At 35.8% G+C, this 22,707-nt stretch overlaps 1 protein-coding gene across 7 annotated transcripts in view; it reads right to left on the bottom strand.

Moving 5' to 3' along the window:
- Positions 1–22,707, bottom strand: part of LOC138188476 (ankyrin repeat and BTB/POZ domain-containing protein 2) — a 33,616-nt gene that overhangs the window by 9,786 nt on the left and 1,123 nt on the right. For 2 of the 7 annotated variants that reach the window (XM_069130290.1, XM_069130336.1), the window contains exon 1: positions 629–4,246. In XM_069130290.1, coding sequence (XP_068986391.1) covers positions 629–1,332 — 704 coding nt within the window. In that variant the 5' untranslated portion in view covers positions 1,333–4,246. Of the gene's footprint in view, positions 1–628; positions 4,247–14,583; positions 14,819–22,707 lie in introns of those variants that run through there. The other 5 variants (XM_069130296.1, XM_069130305.1, XM_069130314.1 and 2 more) reach the window with 5 other exon arrangements.

Below are 22,707 nucleotides of genomic sequence, written 5' to 3'. Positions count from 1 at the left end.
AGTTTTACCTCAACAACCAATTTCTACATACAAAGCATCTGTTCCACCTATGGATGCCTCGATTATACGTTTTTAATTAACTACGATTAAAAAAAAAAAATTTTAAATAATCTACCAGGTTGTAGTCTGAAATATTTTCAATTTTCTGCGTTTCTTATTGTTAGTTAACTTCGTATCGTGTTAGTGAATCTTATTAGCTGTTTATAAATTTCCAAAGGCAAAAGACCATTGCAAATGGATGAGATGAAAGGAAGTTCGAGTAATAATTGCCTTTCTAAAATCTGAAAATTCAAATATCGATGGAAACTTATACAAACTTGGAATTTAGCTAAAACTAACATAAAAATTTGTCGAAGCTTCTCATAAAAATACTCAAACTGACCGGATAATTTAAACTTTTCCATCATAACTTCATTTCATCCAACGGACCATGAGCGAAACACCGACCATGCGTCGTCCATCAAACCTCACAATCCATTTCCCGCGACCACTTATAAGTTTCCGCAAAAACCGTTAAATACCACGAAGACCGAACCGCCAAGCGGTTACGCGAATTCCATATGCGGGCCTCACGGGTAACATGCTCATTTTTCATCGTCATGGTAAACGCAATGCTCGCTTGATTTACCCCCTCAGGCGCCACTGTTGAACGAAGCTCCAGTCTGCCTTGAACCCGGTGTTGTCCCCCGGCAAGGACCAATAATCCTCGACCTGGCTTTCATCCTCCTCGATCTTCAGCACGTCCTCCCTGCTAGGGCTGACGTTCACCACGATTTCGTGCGTGACCTTGACGTCCTCTTCCTCTACCAGACTCACCGTGGACCGTTGCCTCTCGTTTTGCCCCTTTCCACCACACCTTTCGTCCTCTAGACCATCAGCAACTTGCTCTTCCTTCTTCGACTCCATTATTTTTAACTCGCCTTTATTCGTTAATTGAGCTGCAGATTCTTTACCGTTGAATCTGTGATTTGGTCTCTGATTCGTATCACCGAAGTAGATCACAGTCTTATGAGCTATCTCCTTGTCACTCTTTTTAATGTTACAGCCGGTTACCGGTATCATCGTACCCTCCATTTCTTCTCTGTGATTAATTTCTTCTATCGCGGTACCATCTTTAGGGTCACCAGAATTGGGTATATTATTACCTATATTTAACCATTCTTTAGACGGTGATTTACTAGTAAAAGGCAAGGCGCGACGCAGGATAAAGTTGACGCCCTCGCGACGAGGTGGAGCCTCTAGGTTACCAGGCATCCTGTAGTTGGTCAGTTCACGACATATCACGCATTTGCAATCCTTCTTGTTACATGATCTTCGTTCCGTCAATGGCATGTCATCCGATGCTTTCACGTAAATGCATTTCGTCGTCGAGGTCCTTGGTTTGGTTGTGTGATGGGGGAAAAATTAAGTCGGACAGATGTATCAAGGGAATGGTTTGTAACCGGAAACGGGGTATTCTAAGTATACAGTGGTCAAGTGGTCGGTATCTGAGAGGATGTCCGCTGACTGCCTGCTTTTTGTTGGTTATTCGGCGAATGATTCTGGTTATCAGGATGATGAAATGCTTTCCTCGATGCGGAGGGAGCGAGAATTTGCTGAGTAATTTGTTGGTAACAGACGCTGATTCATGGGGGATTCATGGGTTTCTTGGGTTCTTTGAGTACAGCGAGTGGGAGGAGATAATTTTTTGCAGATGTGAACTGGGAGAGTCGCTTTTGTGATGTTGTATCATTCAAAAAGTTCACTGATCTTTTTAGATCCACGAATTTCGATCGATTTTATATTTTATTAATGAACGGTTTTGAATAAATGATTTTATATTAATGAACTTCATTGATTTTAACTTTATTATAGCGATGCACGTATGTACCTTGATTAAATAATTTGAATTGACTTATGATAATGCGATATTTCTTGGTACAAGTCAAAAGAGTACTCCAATAAATTTTACAATCAACTACAGATTATTTTATAATGCAATTTAAGTCACCTCTGCTCACAGATATCACGGGCAACTTCAAATTACAAAATGCTCCATAATCCATTCAGAAAATCACAAACAAAATTCACAATTGCCGTTTAGAAATTGAGAACGCAATTGGGAAATTGTCACTAAATTGCATAATTACCGGAATATAAATTTGTCTAATCATCCACAATCTATTAATGAAGTAAATCGCGTTTAAGTAATCACTAAGAACTATCAGCGTGGCTTTGCGTGGATTTTGACCTGTCCTCGTTCCGGCACGCGACTGAAAACACTACGGTCTGCGGCGACGGGATAAGCAGGTGAAACGCGTGCACTTCCTCCGCGGACCGCAATGTCGGCGAATAGAGCACAGCTCCCGTATCACTTTCCTTTCGTTGCTTCTTTACCCCCCGGGCACCACGTAACAGTATCACGAAAGCGGGAGCTTCGACGTTTATCGCGTGAGAACGTCTTCCTTTCTTTCTTTTTCCTTCTTTTTCTTTTTGCGTGTTCTTTACTTTTTTTCAGTAATGGGGGACAGGCATTGACAATAAATGTCACCTTTGCACGTTTCCGTGATATGATTTATGTTTCTGTATGAAGGGAGCGGTAATTCAAATTATGCGGAGAATTCTTGGTTGTCTTCCTTTTTAGGTTAGAAGATGTTTGATGGAACAGAACGGTGAAACGATGATTGTAAAAATTGTCTCAAATTTGAGTACTTTCTTTTTTAGGTTAAGATAGAATACAATGACAGAAAAGGGTTGTAAGGTACTCGACTGATATTAAATAATGTTCAAACAATTCTGAAAGATATTCAGAATGCTTACGATATCCATAATGTTAAAACTCGTATGATTCTTCAAAATATCAACCGAATAATAATCAGAACTTAAACTCAAACAATATTCAAATCCTCAACAGTTTACTAAAGTCTTCCCTACAGAAAGCGATTCGCAAGAGAGACTGGCGTTTACTTGAAGGTAAACCCATTTCTGACCGGCAGAAATTTCGTTATCCAAGAATTCGTGAGAAATTATACGAAATGCTCGCCAGAATGCCAAACATAGAATATAAGAGACCAATTACGCGCATTCGCGCTCCAGACTTTCACCGTTCTGCTCCGTGGAAAATTGATTCCAAATGAAATATCTCCAATTTCTAGCAACGTCCACCAACCTATTAGAGCTCATCCGCAGATTACTTTATAAAGATCATTTTATATTTTGTATGAATCTATTTCTCTACCTCGCTTGATTGTAAAGTTGTTGACTTATTATGCTATTTCATAAAATTGTTCAGTCATTTGGATTATGCATGTCTTGGAAGTATTGTTTGAAAAAGTTAAAGATAAATAAAATTTAATGACTTACACGCAGCTACAGATACTAACTGTAAGATGTTATGTTTTAGGAGAAAAACTCATGGTTGGTAAACTAGCTGATTCGATAAATTGATTGTTTTTAAGAAAATTCAATATTAACAGGATTTACTTTCAATTGCAGATTTAAATTTAAATCCAGTCTAGAATCAATCACGACTTGCAATCTAGAAGAATGTTGCGTATCACTCTAGTCATATTTATAGTAATTTGACAAATATATGTATATTAAAAATAAAATACTTTACTAAAAAAAATAACACGATACTTTATTTTAAATACGCAAAAATGTTATGAATAAGAAAGATCACTTTGCTTTTTAAACAGTCATATCTCGTCCCTGACCGTGCTTACTTGAAACATTTACGATATGACAATTAATCAAAACCCAAGAAGATTATGATTCAACAGAAACGATAAGGGACAATTCCACACTAAATCACTTTACACTTTCATCAATCGCATCTTTTCACTTCACACCTTCTCTTTCATTCACAAATCACAATAACCTTCACGACTGCACAATCAAACGACGATTACAACATCGAGCAGCAATTCCATGTCGAACTCTTTTACACTTTCGAATGTTCAATCCGTCCTCTTAAGGCACAATATTATATATCACAAGAAGCTATTAAAAGTGAGCAAAATGACAATTACGAAAGAATAAGAGCAACTGTAACTGTACAATTGAATAGATGTTACAATTGAAACTGTAACGGTGAGAATGACAACAGCGGACACGAATGCGTAGAGTTCTCTACAAAACGTCTGGCAATAGAACAAGATTAAACGCTGAGCGTTCCACTTTAATTCGCGATCGGCTATCACGCACGCGGCGCTAGTTTCTTGTCCCGCTCCGTGGCATGGTTAAGTGCTGGCTGCCACTTGTAAACTGTTATGCTCTTTTCACCGGACAGAGAGCGTAGGAAACGGGAGAGTGCAAACGAACAGTGTCTTTAGAAGCCCCACCATATAGTACGTGTTACATATGTATATACATGCATACTACTGTATACATATGCAGACGAAGCGTTTGAGTTTGCTACGTTTGTTTCGGGGGAGAATTTCCGCCGACCATCCTACTTCCTATGACCGTGTACTCGAATCGCCCTAACCACATCCCGTGACGATTCTTGTATACGTTACTTGTTTTCGATCCTTTCATCGCACTCGGCCGATCCCTTCTCTATGCAAAAACCGCGTTTATCGCGATTGAAGGGCGTAAACTGTTAACTGGTCATGTTAGGAAACATAGCAACGGAATGGTGCGTAAATGGAAGGAGATAGAAACGTTTCATGAACGGTTCTACTTTTGTAAATGTACCGTTGTATGAAAAATTATTCTTTTTTATCGAATTTATATATAAAGTTTGAAATTGTTTTCGCTCATACGTAAATAAATTATGAAGAATTGAGACATAAGGTTATGCTCGGAACCCCGGGATGACGGAGTTCAACGAATTCAAGTTAATTAAGACACGTTAGGGCAGAAAGCTTTGATGAAGCAGCTGCTCCAATTATAAGTTTTATGGCCCTTAAAACAATACGAGACAAACAATGCAACATCGCATAGAAGGAAACGTATAGATATAAATTACAAAAATAAATGATGGAAAAAAAAGATAACAATTCCAAAATGAATTTAAACGATGCACATAATATAATTTATGCTTTGGAGGTCACGAAATGAAGAAGAAAATACATAATGGAAGAAAGCAACCGGATAATGTTAACAGTTTCCGGTACCTTAAACAATGTCAAGGAAGATTCTCAGGTGTTTTCCAAGTATAATTAGCGTAGGCCAAAATTCTTTTAGATATACTTTTATCAGAGAATACTATAATTTTCAAATACCTTTCTTTTTTATTTATTCTGAAACCATTTTGTATTTGATTTTTATTCTCTAAAAATTGCCTATAAATTGCTTAAACAAAGTTACAAGAACTTTTCAGTGTTTTATATTTAAAAAAGAAATGATTGAGTAAGCACAGATCTATATATTTCTTAAACTAGGAAATTGCTCAAGAAATAATAAAGTGTAACTCAGTTGAAAAAAATAAATAAAATGGAGAGTATAAAAATATTAATTTGTCGTTATTAAAGAAACAATAACGCCCAGTATAGATAATAAAACGTTCTAATTGATCACGAATAGCGTTGTTCCCGTTGAAATACGCCCGTGATAAATTCGCGTGAAAGTCATAAGGTAATTTTACTCCCTAGACAAACCGGTCTTCGTTTTTTCCCCCCTTTATGAACTGCATTCTACGTGTACGCGAACATAGGCTGTGTACGCGGTATTATTATTAAACCTAAAGTTAATTCCGTGTTTGGAAAATGTACACGATATCACCTTTCAATTCGCGGTATATTAATTCAGACAATGATTTTTTTTATCTAATAATGCATCGCGATTTATTACAAATAGATCCATTTGTTTGTTATATTGTTGGAAAATATATGTTTTAATCTCTTCCTTTAAACTGCCAATTTGAACAAAATTTTCTAATGAATCAGAAATGCAAAAAGGAACTTAACATGTACTTAATTTAATAATCAACTCAAATCTTCATTAACTGATTAAATAAGAATTCCAAGATAGGCATAGAAGAAGCAGGAAAGAGAAAAAGATCTCACAAAACCATCATTTCAATTCATCTTCTCTCCTTCAACGTCACTGTTACATTCCAGAGGGAGAACTGTATGACTCTTCATTCATAAATTCACTTTCGTCGCAGTGAAACAACGCCATCTTTCTCCTCCATATCGCCTGAGCCGCTAATTAAAGGCCAATTAAATTTATCTGAATTATCGGTTCCCTGAATACCCCTTCAATGAACAAACGGCGCGTTTGGGTCCATCACTTTATTCGTGGCTGATACATCCTTTCCGAGAACGCACGCAACAACGGCGGAAGTCTTTAATCTATAACATAACGTGCCCTCCACGAGAAAGGTTTTGCAAAGGAAGAGTTCAAGGCGTATATTGTCCGTGCTCATCTGGCGAAACTCCGGTGTCAAGGGCGACAACCATTCCAACCGGAGGATATTAAATTAATTACCGAACCGTGCCTTCCTCTAGCGGCACCATACATTGTAGTTTATAATTGTAACAAAAATTGTTATTGCATCATGCTTACGCAACGTTTGTGTTAGAAATTATTCTAGTTACCTACTTTGTATAATAAATGGACCACTCTATAAAATGATAGTATACTATGTATTATAATGAGACAGGAATGAGTTTTACAGTTTTGAGTTTCCAGTGAAAATGAGAAAATCTCTACTGATCGAGAATAAATTGCCTTGAGTCAAATTGGAAAGATTTTTGTTTACAAATAATTTATTTCCCTCGACTACGAATTTTTATATAAATTTATATTTTCGTGGATGCAACAAAGGAACTAAAATCTAATACAAAGCCCACATTCTTCTGAAACTTGACTCACTCATTCAGTAATTGTGAATTAAGCCTGACTCATTCTTTCATTTAACCGAGGGCTAAGGTCATCTTCTTCCAATTAAACACTCTACAACGTATGGTGTTCTAAAAAAGAAGTCAGAAACTTGAAACGTATAGTGCTGTATCAAAGAAAATTTTAATAGACATACATCCTGTAATAAATGTTTCTTTAACTACAAATGATGATGAAAGTAAGATTCAGTACAGAATTAATATACTGTTACTACATATAAATGCACTAGATAGGTATCTTATGTGACCAACTCATGCAAGTAATTCATGAAACTAGTTATTTTGCTGAAGAGATTGATTGGTATAATTTATTACAACTTTTGATTAATAATACCAACAACTTTTAGGAAATTAGGTAGTTCATGTATTTTATCCATGATAGTGGTCCATCGTGTTTTTATTTTTCATTGTTACGTAACTTTTAGCCAAACTGTAGTGAAAATGAAAGTCAGTTCGCCGTTATTCATAATATATTGCGTTTGCTACTGTATTCATATTTCTTAATGATAACCAACCAAATATTATATCGATATTATTTTATTTCATAAAAATCATCACTTATTCGATCAACTGAAAATCTTATAAAACCTTCACAAACCACTCGAAGCACCGCTAAAATGAACTCTTAACACAGATCTCAGGGGCCAATGAACAAGTGTGTAAAATTACATTTCAATCATACCGGTTCTGGACAAATAAAAACCTTCCATCAACCTCATAGTTACCCACTGAATGTTTCATTTCGCGTTTATTGAGGACAAAGTTTAATAAACGAGCAGAAGCCACAGGAAATAGATTTTGTCATTTTCCAAATTAGTCGAAATAGTTTGACCGAAACACGATTTTAAATAAGGCACGTGAACATTAAATGTTTGATATTTTTTATTAAATGCCGAAGAATGTGGAAATGATTTTTCAATGATACGGTTATTATTGCGCATTATTTAGTCCATGCTATTTGTGAATATATGTGCTTAATTGTAACACGGTATGGACAATAAAATGGTATTCCTACAGTTCCGGAATGTATACTGGAATGGCGGGAATTTTGCTCGAGATTAACTAAAACTGATGTAGGTATGTATATATTTACGCATTTAACTTTTTAACGTTTGTACAGAAGTACTGTTAATTTTCTTTTTCGTATTACGGAATGGTATAAAAGGAAGAAAGAAATTACACCCTTGTGGAATGACCAGTTAAGTTATGTTTGTAATATTAAAAGGTATCATCTAAGAAAAGATTCTCCATTTAGATACAACTATAACTTTAACAAATTTTTCTCATGGTCAATTAAATAACAAGATGAACAATGAATATTATATTGTTTAGTAATAATAGTATGTTTTTAAAGATAACACTTACCAGTAAGATTATATGAAGAAAGTGAATCAAGCAGGAAGACCACAGAAGATACACGCTTGACCTACCGAACTGAGATGAGTAACTAAGATGTTACCGATCCCGAAAGAAAAGAAAAAGGTTCAAAAGAAAAGCAAGGTAACCTATACATACCTTGTATTTTGTCATTTATTTTTCATATTAGCGGAACACACGATCAGAATCGGTTGGCGTAAGTTTAAGTTGTTGCAAATAGAATGCTACAAGTCGAACTTGTTTGAAGCCGGAATCCTAGCTGTTCGAAGTGAAGTGACACAGATCCGAGCGGATCAACGCTGTTCAAAACGGAAGGACACGTGTTCGAGGGGATTGAAAAAAAGTGCTATACACTTCAGTCTCAAGTGGAGAATAGATATGCGGATACGACCGAATCAGAGCGGAAATTTCAATATACTATACAAACATTGAATTAGCCATAGCGCCTGATGCGATAAGCAAAATATGCTTGATTTCTAGATCATCTTTGCTCGACTTCTGTTTACTCAAATCACAGAAATGTGAAGTTGCCTCCTTATTGCAGCAGCCTCTTTAGATACACATTGTATTTTACTAACAGAAATATTAATCTAAAGCTTAAACTGACACGGTATGAGATTAATAAGCGATTAACATAGGGCGATAACAATTGACGATGGAACAAAATATAATAAATGATAATCAAATCTTGGTGAAACGACATGTCATACGCAAGAAACCTAACCTTCACGCGACCGAGTTTAACACACTTAATCGATTCTCTGACAAGTTCTTATTCTAATAAGAATAACAATACACTTTCCACTTTTATTCGATTCACCGACAAACAAGGATAGACGTTTCTCTCCTCCCCTTCCCCTCTCTTTCTCTCATTGGCTCTCACTTTTCATCTTTCACCTTCCTTTCGTTCATCATCTAATCAAGAAATCACCTCGCTCAATCGGCGGATAGCTTTTCGCCGCTTTCGTGAAAGAACTATTCCTGTACACCTAACCTAAACTATCCTCGCTCCCCCCCCCCCCCATTCTTCCGTTCTAATGTTGGACGACGAAATAGAAATTTTCTGAAGAATTTCGCGCGATCGTGTGAAAGGAGAGTTGCGGACTTGTTTAATTAGTTATCTGAAAGTAGAGGAAAACGTGCCGAGAGGGGAAACATTATCTGGGAACCGGGTGATCGCGATAATAACGCGCGTGAGAGGATGTGCACCGATGCTTAGTCAGATCTGGTCGAGATATTTAGGTTAACGGCCTCTCTCCTTTCCCTTCCTTCCTCTTCCCTTACAGCGTGGCTGATCGCAACCATCCGTCGACAAAACTGGGTTGATTTTGTCTTATTAAATTGGAACACATTAAATTTTCTTTTTCAAAGTTTTAAATTAGTATGTGGATATCGAACCTTAAATTTTGCTTGATATTCAATTGTTAGAAATCGTGATAAGGAAGAAACCTGTTATAACGCTATTAGATAACTATGTCTGTACATACATCTTTCGTCAGTCTTGTCTATGTTTCTACTACTGTTCGTCTCTGCTATTATTTATTTCTACTACTTTTATGTGCTACTTATATCTTTCATTATGGGTTTATGTTAACATTTTTCATCTATGTAATTTTGAATAGATGCTATATCCCAATTTAAACTATATTTTATATATATACATGTAAAAAATAGAACATGATTCTAATAATATCTTAAAATTATGATGTTCAACCAGACAGCTTAAAAACGTAATGTAATTCTCATATATTTCAGCAACCAGTATATCCCACATTCTCAATTTCCCACATTCAAACTAATTGAACTTTCACAAGTAACAAATAAAAACTAAAAAGTATAAGAAAACGGAAAAGAAGAAAGAAATTAAGAAAAGGTTAAACAATAGCAAAAACCATTCCAATTGAACAATTCTCCTATTGTTATCCTTTTTAATGGCTGCTTTACTGTAATATTAGGGAAAACATTCGGCGTATACATACAAGGTGTATCACGATCGTGATACAGTTCAACGCTACGATGTAATTGTGTTATGTAATATAATGTAACTTAAGAAACTCAGAAGTCAGATAAATACGTGCTTGTAAATACGTGCAATATTACTGGTTCTTACTTTTTAAGGTTAAAATCTTTTTCTTAATAATGTAATATTTCTATCAAACAAACTATTACAATATACTAATTTATTAAAACTCGAAAAGCAATTTATAACAAAATATAATGAATAAAGTATAATAGATCTCAAATTAAAATATACGAATTTACAACACCTTTTCTATTACTTATCTATCTTTCACGTGGGTCTTATATATTGTATTACATCCTGTACGTGGACAATAGTGTATTTTAATGGAACGGGACCCAGAGGAGACTCACGTCACCGTAAATCGGTCAGGCAACGAGCTACACGAACGGGCTTTCTCTTCGATAACCCTCGATAACCCTGACTCGACACGCGGGATATTTTGCGCTTGCGCATCTTCGTCGTCTGCTCGCGTGCGCGTGCACTTCATGTCTCGCGATTCATTGATACTCCACCAACGATTTGTCCCCACGACTATTTTATGGGAAATCGTTCTTAATTGCACGTCAATGCTTCCACGAGTTGATTTAAGGTATTCGATGTTTAAGAATAGTTTGCGGAGTTTACGGTACATGATAAAATATGGCAATTTAAGCAAACAGGATGTAATTTAATTGGTTAGAGTGGACAAAATGTGATGTTTTAGGTGAGTGGTTTTTTTATGAAACTGAACTTTTATAAAAGTTTAGATTTTGAAATCAGTCGAAGTGGACTCACAAAAAGATCTGCCCGATAAATATCGTTTAGCATTTACAAGTTAATACATTATTCATCTGTGTGGTCACTTTCCATTCGAAGATACAAATCTAAGTAAATCCTAACTTATTCATTTAGATACAGATATGATTATTTTCTCCCCATTGAGTTTCTAATATATGTATATAAATTTTAAAGAACTGCAAAAGATAATACGCCAAAGTGTATAGATTACCTCACTACTATACCTTTACTACCTTATATTTTTTATATTTTTTCATTATTTTAAAATAACTAAAACGACTTGCTTACTCAAGACGAATTCCTTCGAAGACTTATTCGATTGAAAATGACATCATAACCCCAACTGATATAGTATAGTTTCAACATATGATTTGACTATTACCCCATATATTTTAACGTTGACCGCAATAGTCATCGTCTGTGACCAACTCCAATCTTTCAGTGACGCTCTAATAGTCATTGGTAATCAGCACCATAGGTATTATTTAAAACAATTTTTAAAATACTTGAAATAAACATCTATCACCTTCTTTTGAGGTTGCACTCGATATACATACACAGACTCCATCGAAACAGAATGATATTCCTAACCTAAAAGATGTAAGTTTAAAGAACAGTTCCTTTTGCCGCGAGTACCAGGTACAATGCAAACTCGGCTTAACTCTCGAGACAGAGGCATCGAGCCATCGATCAACCACGTCAGAAATAAATTTCGATTTTTCACGGAGTTAGAAGGGTAAGGGTGCGGAAGGGGGGGGGGGAGCAGACGAGGGCTACTCGTTTACCGTGCGTTTCATGGGGCTTCCCGTTGATTTAATAAATAATACCGCGTGCTTTCGAAGAAGCTTAGAGGATATGCGTCACTTCGTCTCCTTATCCCCGACGATGATCATTCTCATACCATAGAGATTGCATTTGCGCATTCCACGATGCTCGTACGTATATACGATTACAGCGAAAGATGACTGGCGTATTTTTTGCGGTCGTTGACTCGTTCGAAATACAACGTGTCCGTCATTTAAGCTTCTTTTAAACTACCTTGCGCACTCACACGCGCAGACGCGTCCCTTTATACAATCTTACGCGTCTGCAAAGTACAATGTCTTTGTTGTATGCCTCATATATAGTTATAGCTATGGTAGTCTATGCTACTACGCGCTAAATTAATCTTTCATAATTGAATACATAGTATAAATTGTATAGTATGAATATTGTGTAGGGATATAAAATTGTCGCGAGATTGAGTGGTTAGAAGTTTTGTATGGTCGAGTAATTTAGGGATACATAATGTTTGTAAATCTCATAGTAATTGAAATCTTGGCTACAGTGATTAAAGTAGTTTCGAACACTGTCAAACATAACTACACGCTTCGAATTTATAGAAAATCGTGGCTAGGAACTGGGAGATCCTTTTTCAAATGTACTCTAATCTCAAAACAGGTCAGTGACCGTTTTCACATTGAAAGCTATTTTTAACCGGATATCGGGGCAAAATCGAGAGCAATACGATACGCAATCGATAATTTTAATGTTACGCATCGATGGGCAATTATTATCGATTATAATTCGGTGTCATACATATTGATAAGGCCGCAATGGGCCGTCTTTTACATACGAATCACCGAGCGTGCACACGACACGCTAACGCGCTGGAATACCAATGAACCATGCATACACAGAATCTCAAAGCAATACACCCGACCTAGAAATTTTAACCTTCATGTCACGAAACGATTCTGCCTTTTAAAAATCGCGCAAATTTTTTCATCTGTTTCGCTTTTCCCTTTCTTAATAACTGATTAAGTAACAAAGTAATTTATTAGGTAAAAATTATATTAACATTTTTATACGAGCAAAGTGATGAGATATTTGCATGTATAAAAAAATACAAATTTTCTAAATACAGTTTTAATTTTTATAATATTTACGGCAAATTGTAAATACTTTCTGATATACAAGATATAATGTACAAGAAATAAAGAATAATTCTGATAATTGTAACTCAAATTTGAGATATGAAAAATCCACAGAATACTTTTGACAATTAGTGCATAGAGAACACTATGTGAGTCTTAAATAAAATCCACATGGTTTATTTACATTTGACGTTAGTTACCGCGTACGAGCTCCGTTACGTGTATACACCGGGTGAACGAACTTCGAGAATTTGTGGGCCTATTACGTGAACCCTTAAATTTCAGTGCCTATTTGTATGCCGAACAGATTTTTCAAGGGCCGAAGCCGTGGTGCGCGGCGTGGTGTCGATGGAACTAAATGATGGGGAAAGGGGAGGTGTGTCTTACGAATATATGCTCGTTCGACATCGTTAATCGAATCGGTCGTAATTACGTACATCGTAAATTTTAATGATCCTTAATCGGATCGGCAAGTGGACTGGCTTCTTTTAACGGTGATGTTTTGAGATCCCGCTAAACATCGGTCCAAAAAAAAAAAAATAACATTCTGCAGTTTATGTCCGAGAACAAAGGCGCTTGAACTCGGTCCTTTCGTAAATATTGCAGAAGATCATTCGGTGGATTTCCGAGAATAAACCTCTTTAAATAGTGGAACTTAAAGAATCAAAATTATTATCGTACTCACACTTGGATATTGAACATTTTGTTTTGGTAAATTTTAATACTTTTTAAGCAAATTTTGACCGATGGTACAAATAGAGCACCCTATAGATATGTATATTGGCAACGAGGTGAATAGAAATTTCATAATCTACATTATATCAATTTACGATATTTTCATGTTTCAAGTTGTTTTATCATCACTCCCATCTGAAGTTTCCGGTATTAAATCTCGTCTTCTTTGACGAACGTTTTACGTTTCTCCAAGATCGTGAGGATCAAATGCCGTATCGATATTGGCTCACCACTATGTTCTTAAGAAGCCCGTGCTCATGTTACAGATCATCGATAGCCAGTTATACATTGTTAACTAAATGACCGATTAAAAGAAAGTTGTAAGTGATTCTTATAACTTTCAAACGATGGCCAATATCTCTATCAACGTTATGAACGTTATCATCATCAACAAAATCACCGACTATGCACAATAATAAATTGCTCGATTTACATAAAACCCACGATCTGTGAGAACAAGATACGACATTTTATCAAGCTAATAAAGTAACAAGTCAAATAATGAAAGTTTACGAGTGATTTAGTAGCTACTTTGATTCAAGAAAGAATGAAAATCACTGCATTTAGATAACAATTTTATTTAATAGCTTTTATCCAATACTGTTACATAAAAAATGGATGATACATGGATAATTTACCTTGTCAATGCTCAATTTTGAATATTAATTTGTATATGAGATATATTTATGAGAGCTGTATAAAAAAAGGAACGATAGTTATTGTAGTATAGAACAATATCTAGTTTGGTGCTGTAGGAAGAGGAGGTCAACGTTCCAAGATTCCCGGGCGGTTTTAATCGATCCTTATCGGGGCTAGCGGATCACCGTGAACGCGACCATTAATCAGATCTTCGTTAAGATCGATATCGATTACAGAGGATCGCTGGTGGATCGGCGACTGGGTTCATGGAAAATAAAAGAAGACTCACCGGCGTGGCTTGGGTCGCAGTATCTCGTGACCGGAATCGGATATGCAGATACTCAGGCTCAATGGTCCCCCATAGTGTTCTGGAGGCGCACCGGTTTGGACGGTCTGCTGCTGGGGACTGGATATACCGCCAGAACCGGAAGTACCGGTCAAAAACAGCGGTTGCTGCCCGCAACCATCCATCGTGGCTCGTTCGACGTTCATTGTGCCTCCCGTTGCGGATTGCACTGGAAGACCTACAAATTTTAAAATAAAAATATTTTACGTTCTTGTTAAAAAACATTTTAGTACATTTCACTTTTCTTGAAAAATTCTTCTAGAAGAATTTAGGTTGGTAAAAATATGGAAGCTACTGGATATTTTATTATTGTATAAGGTACTAATATTATTTAATTTTTTTAAATCATAATGCAGATAAAAAATGCAATTTTATCGTTATTAATATAAATTTAATTATTTGTTTTTCTTACGTGCCAACAGAATCATAAAATCGCAAAAATATTATAAATCTTTAATAAATTTTTTAAATTAATAGATTATTATACTGTACTTTCGCTGAGTATACTTTTCAATGCAATTGCATGAGGTAATGAAACATAATAACATAATAGTAACTCTTCTCTTATCAAAAACGCGAGCAAAGCTAGCTTGTGAACGCGTATAGAAATTCGCCGCGAGAAATCTGCTCCCGATCGGGAAAATCTTCGGTAGAAAGTAATTATGCGAAACTTTCTTCTCGGGCTCGAAGGTCATTAACGAGCGTCTGGATGATTCTGAGAATAATTAGCAGCGCGATAGCATCGCTGACGGGAGGAAACAATTATTTCTCTGTTCATACGCGCGGTGTCTGTTGTCGCGCTGCGAACGTGCCGCTAATTACCGTTGGAAACACGCCGAATATGTTAATAGGAAGAGCGTATCGTTCATTTCGCGCGAGGTTCCAATGCCTTTCGGGAAAATTTGCTGCAACTTTCTCCATTGAAAATATGTCCGCTTATAGAGTGATCTGGAAAAGGATTAAATGAATTAGAGGATATTCAGGATGTTTCTCAAATGAGGGGAAAACTTTTAGGAATGTAGTTATTACAACGGTGGAAGATTATGTAGTTTGCAGATCTTTTATTTTGAGATTATTTGGATATTTTGTATTAATGATTACTCTATCTACAATAAATTATGTTATTTATGAATAAAAAATCAGATTGCACGTAATAAAGAGGAATTAATGGAAAAATAATTTTTCTCAAAAAAATGTACATATTCCTTTACCAGCATGTAATATTGCAAAACTGGCAATCCTTGTACGGGCTAATAACCGTTCTATAAACTCCATTTGAGGTCAATCGCTTGCTAACCGTTCACTACGCAATACGCAACTCATTAACGATAACAAAAAAAGTGAAATAATGGATTCTTTTGGAATTGTAGCAACAATGGTGGACAGACCGGTCTGTCGCTTTTAACATACACAAATTAATAAACACGTTCTACATGTTCAAATACTGCGGTTTTAGCAAGTGTCTATGTTGTTTTTGTTAAAACTGGCCGCAATTAAGTTATGAACTCTGGAGCATATAGATGTAGTCTTTCTATTAATTTTTCAAGTAAAGATTGAAATCCACTATATGATTATATGTATAATTATATAATTATAGTTATAAATAAATAATTGTATTCTTTAATTTTTAAAGAATTAATATTTATAGAATATAAATAGAGAATTATTTTTTAGTATGAATTCTAGTATTATAAGCTTCATGAGGATTGAAACAACTTTGAAATTGGAGATTTAATTAGTATTTAAAGAGGAAGAAGATTCTATGAGTTAGGATAGTATAAGTTACAGACAAGAGGGGAAAAGAGATTTATGATTTACGAATTAGAAAGTTGAATACCCTGAAAACTACTTCCCCTAGACTCTAGACTACAACTTCTGAATGTACCTTTATAAAGAATCGTTCATTTTATACACATAGGTACATAATATGTTTTAAGTTAACATGAATTTTATACTGTTAAATATTCTTTAATATATCGCAATACATTTAAATAATTGGAATCTCATTTATACATTTTCCTTAGACGACTATAAATATATAATACGTCCTTCCATTTATATCATTTACTTTGCAATTGGTTTGTGATACCAGATATCCAACGTCAATAAAAAAAAGGACAGCGGATATCAGATATAATAAGAGAAAAGAAGAAATAAAGAACGTTTTGGAAAAATACAGACAGATTAAACAAAAAACAAAGAGAATGAGTATCATACGCAAAACAGGTTACATACTACTTACATACTAGATTTAACCTCGGTTATTGGTATCAGTACCACCAAAAACTTCATTGAAAAGAATCTCCGACCTTCAGCGTATGTTTTTCATATCAAATATTAATAACAGACATACCAATGCGGTTAAAATGATGAATGATATTTCGCATAGAGGTTAGAATCTATACCTATATAAAATACATACATATGGGAAAGCGAACGTCCAAGTTTTGTACACGCGAGAGTAACATTCCTATGGACGAGCGCTAATAGTTGCGAACGATCGCAGTCACGAATGAACGATCACGAAAAAAAAATGTTGTAACACGTGCGCCTTTAATTTTCCTATTTCGTGGCGAACCGTTGCCTCCCTTAACCCCGATGTTAGCGCAATCTGTTCCGGGAGGCGGTCCAGTTGATAACTGGTTTTCAATAAGTCACTCGTAAACGTGCTCGAACCCCGATATCACATAGATGACAGACTTTCTGCGGTAATTATTGAGTTGGACGTTCACGTACACATGTATCTACGTTCTATTGAAAGATGATAGTTATTATATCTAGCAACGGAATCTGAATAAGATGTGCTCACTTAGATGTTAAAGTTTATAATGTCCTAGTAACGATTTACCGTAGTTCTAAATTATCTTAAGAATTTGCTTGATATTTGAAGTTTTACAGATCTTAACGAACTATGATTTATGATTATATAAGATATAATATAGAAGGTATAAAATGGATTCTGTAAATCTTCTATAATGATGCAAATTGGTTTTCTTGTACGATAGAAAAGAATTTACAAATAATTTTGTTATTCGTTACAACAGAAAACCTTTTTATATCTAAAATGAATTACTTTGTGCAAGCACTAATGATCTAACCTAGATGATGAAAGAAAAAGCATTCTATTGCAGATGTATAAATAGAAGTTATAACCTGCATGAAACAGGTGGTTTTTGGAAGTTATACAAACTCAATGAAAAATGACCGATTAGAAACAAAAAGATTTAAAAAAAATTGATGTAACAATTTTCTAGAACACTTTCCTGAACATTCAAAACATTTTTTTTAATTTAAGAACTTCAAAATCTTTCCTGAAAAGCGAATTTTCTAGTGAAAATATCCCTTTAAGTCAAACACTTCCGCAGAAAGATAGTGAGGCATAAGAAGCTGATGGACATACAAAGTACATGAACGGATCGATGCACAAGAGTAAACAGCGATGGGTGCGGTTCGATGGTGTCCCGTTGCATAAGTGGATGGCTATAGGTTGGCAGTGTAGTTGGATTAACCCCTTGAAGAACTGCAATTTTCCCCGCATGACCGATCTCATAACTCAATGAATAGAGCCATATGGGGCAACTCACGGATCGATATCTTGTTTAACCAACCGCACGAATTACATTTCGTTTCATCGTGTAGGCGTAAGGTGGAGTGAAGAACGCAGTTTTCAGCTCGTTAAATCGGTCAATAGCATCGACGATAAATAATGCTTCACAGCTACGTGTTATTAATAGATTTATAATTGTATAGATGGAATTGTTAGAATTCCTGAAATAGTTGTAATTCATAGTCTAAAAAGCTTAGGATATTCTGAGATTAGTACAAGAAATATATATTAGTCAAGTGAAACTCAGCTGTTTAAATCGAACAATAAATAGTTTCTGTTTGATTGTACATTAGGTGGAATATTCACTAACTTCTCCCTCATATCTTCTAATTACATTAAAATATCTGTAAAAGCGAGGACTTTCATTACTATCCATTTATATTGCCTATATATATCGCCATTTTATTTCAATTAATTCTCTTATTTTGATAGAATAAAATTCTATCAACTAATGAAGTCGAGAAACTTCAAGCGGGATACCTAAGTAACAATTTAGTCCCTATTTAAAATCTTGTACATACTTTTATAGCTGCAGTATAGCTCAAACCATATCCCACTTTACTAGTTCTAATAAAACTAAAGGGATTTGACAACTGTAAACAAACTCTCATAAATCCGCTACAATATTGTAATATTCCAATTGCTATACAATACTCCAAATTTCCCGCCAAGCTTAATATAACCTACAAGTAACAAGAAAAAAGGAAACATAGAAGTTCTATACAATAAAATTAATAAAAAAAGGAAAGAAAAAGGGACAAAGAAGGAAAGAGATGTAAAAAGAAAAATAACGAAAAGAAGCATCATTTCATGTTGCAAATATGAAGCACAAATGGTACAGCGTAAACCTAAAACTTTTTGGAAGTTTCCGCAAACGAGACTCGACGAGAGCGTGGTCTCGTGTTGCTCGCTTTGACGGCCCCTTGTATGCAATTACTCTGGCTGGCTCCCAAAGTGCTTCCTTAAGCGTGCATATCAGGAACAGAGCGTCTCGCGTCCGCCCTCCCCCCGCCATTCCCTTCATACCCCTTTTCCACGCGAAGTGAAAGCACGCGCGCAATGTTGGCTGCCCTTTCGCGGAATTTTCATCCACGTGATGTTCGCGGAATGTCGACATTCTTTAAGATCCTTCCACCGTTTTTACCAGAGGAAGTAACTGTGTTCCGATCCTCGTTCTTCCACCAGATCTAAAAACGTCCTATCGTCGTGACGTCTGCTGGTTTTGTGTCACGCTACTTATCGTAAGTTCTTGGTGGTATAGTAATAATAAACGCGTTTTAATCTATTATTTTACACGCGAAAAAGGAGTAAAGTGCATTTTAATAGATTCAGTACAAATTTGCCAGTGATTATGAAATTGACCTGTCAATAATCAAATGATTGAACTTGAATTGAATTCCTTGTCATTTAATCTGAACAAACTAAATAAAGAAATTGTATTCTGAAATATTCCAGGTCTGCCTAATAATATTTTTTAATACCACTGATATATTTGCAGAAAGCTGTACAGTATGTAATTTTGTATGATGTGTAATGTTGTATTACAATAATTCTAAAATGTAGATCGCTTGGAACAGAGCTGTATAGTTCTTCGTGACCCACTTACTCGAAAGCTTTGGTCTTGTACTATTTTTCTTATTCTTTTATGATACATAACCGACGTTTTCCTTTCCTTTTTTATTTATACAATTCGTTATGACTCGGTTTCTCCTCGTATTCGGGTTCTGCTATATTTTTAGCATGTTTCTCATTACCAGTCTTCCCATAGTTGAAATTTATCCTCATTTTATTATCATGCGTAACGCACACCGAATGATGATTTGGAAGTAAAATTTCGAAATCTTTATAGTTTTTATATTATACATATAATGTAAAGAAGTAAATCCTACGTATTTATGTGATTTGATTATGTTTGAAACAATCTGAAACTAACACGTCATAAAAAGATAACGGTGTACCACATCCTTTTCATTCAACATAAATACCGTCTGTTAATATTAACAGATTCTTTTGGCTTTCATAATCGTCAACTAATTGTTGAGAAGTTCCTCATATCTGAACGACTCAGTTATCCAAACTATAATGTTAAGAAGAACATTTCTATATGTTGTATGAGCCAACTTTTTAATTGTTTTGTTATTATGAGACATACGTATACAATAGTTTACAAAAGTTCGTTCGCACATGGAGTGATTTGTTACGCTTGCGAGTGGTGACAGTGGAAATACTATGACAGTCATGGGGTGCTCGTGATTTACCTGGGGAGCAATCGAAAATTCGTGTTCCAGGGAGGAGCACGTGGGCGTAAACAAAAGTATGATTCTGCCTCGGGCACAGAATGTGCTGGACGCGGCGCTGGGTCCTGTACACCGGCTACGCCGTGCGGCATTGAGTGTATATGTATGTATGTATGTATATACGGCGTGGCATGGCGTACGGCCGTCCGCCCCGCGGCCACCGCATTCCAACGGCTGCCCAAACCAAAACCTATATCGTGTATACCCATCTCGCTCCTCTCTTCTCTTTTCACCCGTGTACTCGCTCTTTTTCCTTGCTGTCCTACTCTTTACCCACTCCACTCTGGTCACTCTGTCCACCCCCACCACCGTGCCTCTTATTCGAACCCTTACCGCGATCCTCTTCGCAGGAGAAACGCGGCTTTACATTGTCTCCCTCTCTGGCTCCCTCTCCCTTCCTTCCACCTCTCTCTATCTGTCTCCGTTCCTCCCTACAATATCACAACGACACTTGCCATGATCTCGCAACGAATTTCTCGATCAATTCGGTCCATCGTGTGCCGTCTAGCGATGGAGAAATATCGGCTGTCATAAGTAGACTGTTTATCTTTATCCATTTATGAAAAATTTTGAAATAAAAACATCTTCAGTACTTTATTTTTTATTTAAAATAACAAAGAGATTTTAAGTGGGTAAAATTGGTGTGACACCCTGTACATTAAAATATTCCCATATCACGAAATTGAAGAAAAAAACACTTTTCGATGACGAATTGATATATAGTTGTTTATGAAAGTATTCGGATGTTTACGGGTATTATTTATTACATATACACGTTTATGAATATTTGTACATATTATGTATGTTGAATTATACCTGATAGCAATTCTAACGAAATTTCAAAATGTTTTATGTGACATGTACAATATCTGTAAAAGGTTTCTATGGTAGGTGTCCAAATACTTTCATGAACCTGTGTTATCTCTATCTGTAGCGTCATCCTTTTTATTGTATATTTGGAAATCGAATGAACCACAGTCGGAGGACATCACGAAATTTTCCACAAAACATCGTGAAACCCGAATGACCTTTCATAGAAACGAACCTTCTCCCCATTTGTCATTATTGCTTTATACCTTCCACGATTGGATTCACAGTCTTATCGATTCTGAGACAGAGACACACACCGCTCCCCAGCATGCATTCCTTCGCCGCGTATCATCGAGGACAGCGGCGTACATTACCGGCTGCTTGTAACAGTTCTTTTCGTCATTTCTTTCGCGATGTTACAGTAGGATGCACGTAAACGCCCTCCCCCCTGCGGGACCGTAGATCAACACGATTTATGAGATCGTTACGAGCTGGCGGATCCATGGATACGGCGCAGTGTAACGTAAACGATCGACGATTTAATAAGTCCTGGGTAAATGTATACCACGCAAACCAAACTTTATGATGCCAAGCACTATGTTTACGATTCTCCATGAAGTTTCAAGCAAATAAGACTGGAAATTATGCGTAATATGTGGGCTTTGGTACATTAATTGTACTTGTCATATACGGTACGAGTTGTGTGAATTATATACCTTTATGGGCAAACATGTCATAAATGTATATATACAGTAGTGCTTTGTTTATTAACCAAGGATTAATCATATCGAAGAAGGTTTATTTCTAGAAAATCTCTAGCATTTCTTTTCTATGTTAATTATGAGCATGATATCTCAGACATGAAGCAAAATCTCAACAGGTTAATGCTGTGGTTACAGAAGATGCAATTTTTTATGAATACATCAAATCAATCAAATATATAGATTGTTATGAGTACAGTGGCTACAAAGTGTATTTCCACATACATAGTAATTAATTAGGTTCGAATATATTAAATTTAAATTACATCACTCAATAGTACAACTTACAAAAATTGATACTGCGAAAATGAAATATACAACTTAATAAAGAATATTTAATCGGAAAATGAAAAATGGAAATGAAAATATATGTATATTTCAATCTTCAGATGTTTCATTCGTCAGAATAAAAGTTCGTCAGAATAAAAGTTCGTCAGAATAAAAGTTCGTCAGAACACCGTAACCAAAGCCTTCAACACGACACGTAACGACGTAACGATATATGATTTTGACAGGACGATCGGTCTTCGACTATGCATTAGGTATTAGATAGGAAAGTTCGATGCTGAACCTGTATGAGCGTCTCCGTGTA

Source organism: Bombus flavifrons, chromosome 2 (genome assembly GCF_040668555.2).
Source record: "Bombus flavifrons isolate JBK064 chromosome 2, iyBomFlav1_principal, whole genome shotgun sequence".
NCBI lineage: Eukaryota > Metazoa > Arthropoda > Insecta > Hymenoptera > Apidae > Bombus > Bombus flavifrons.
This window is presented reverse-complemented; position numbering and strand designations above follow the sequence as displayed.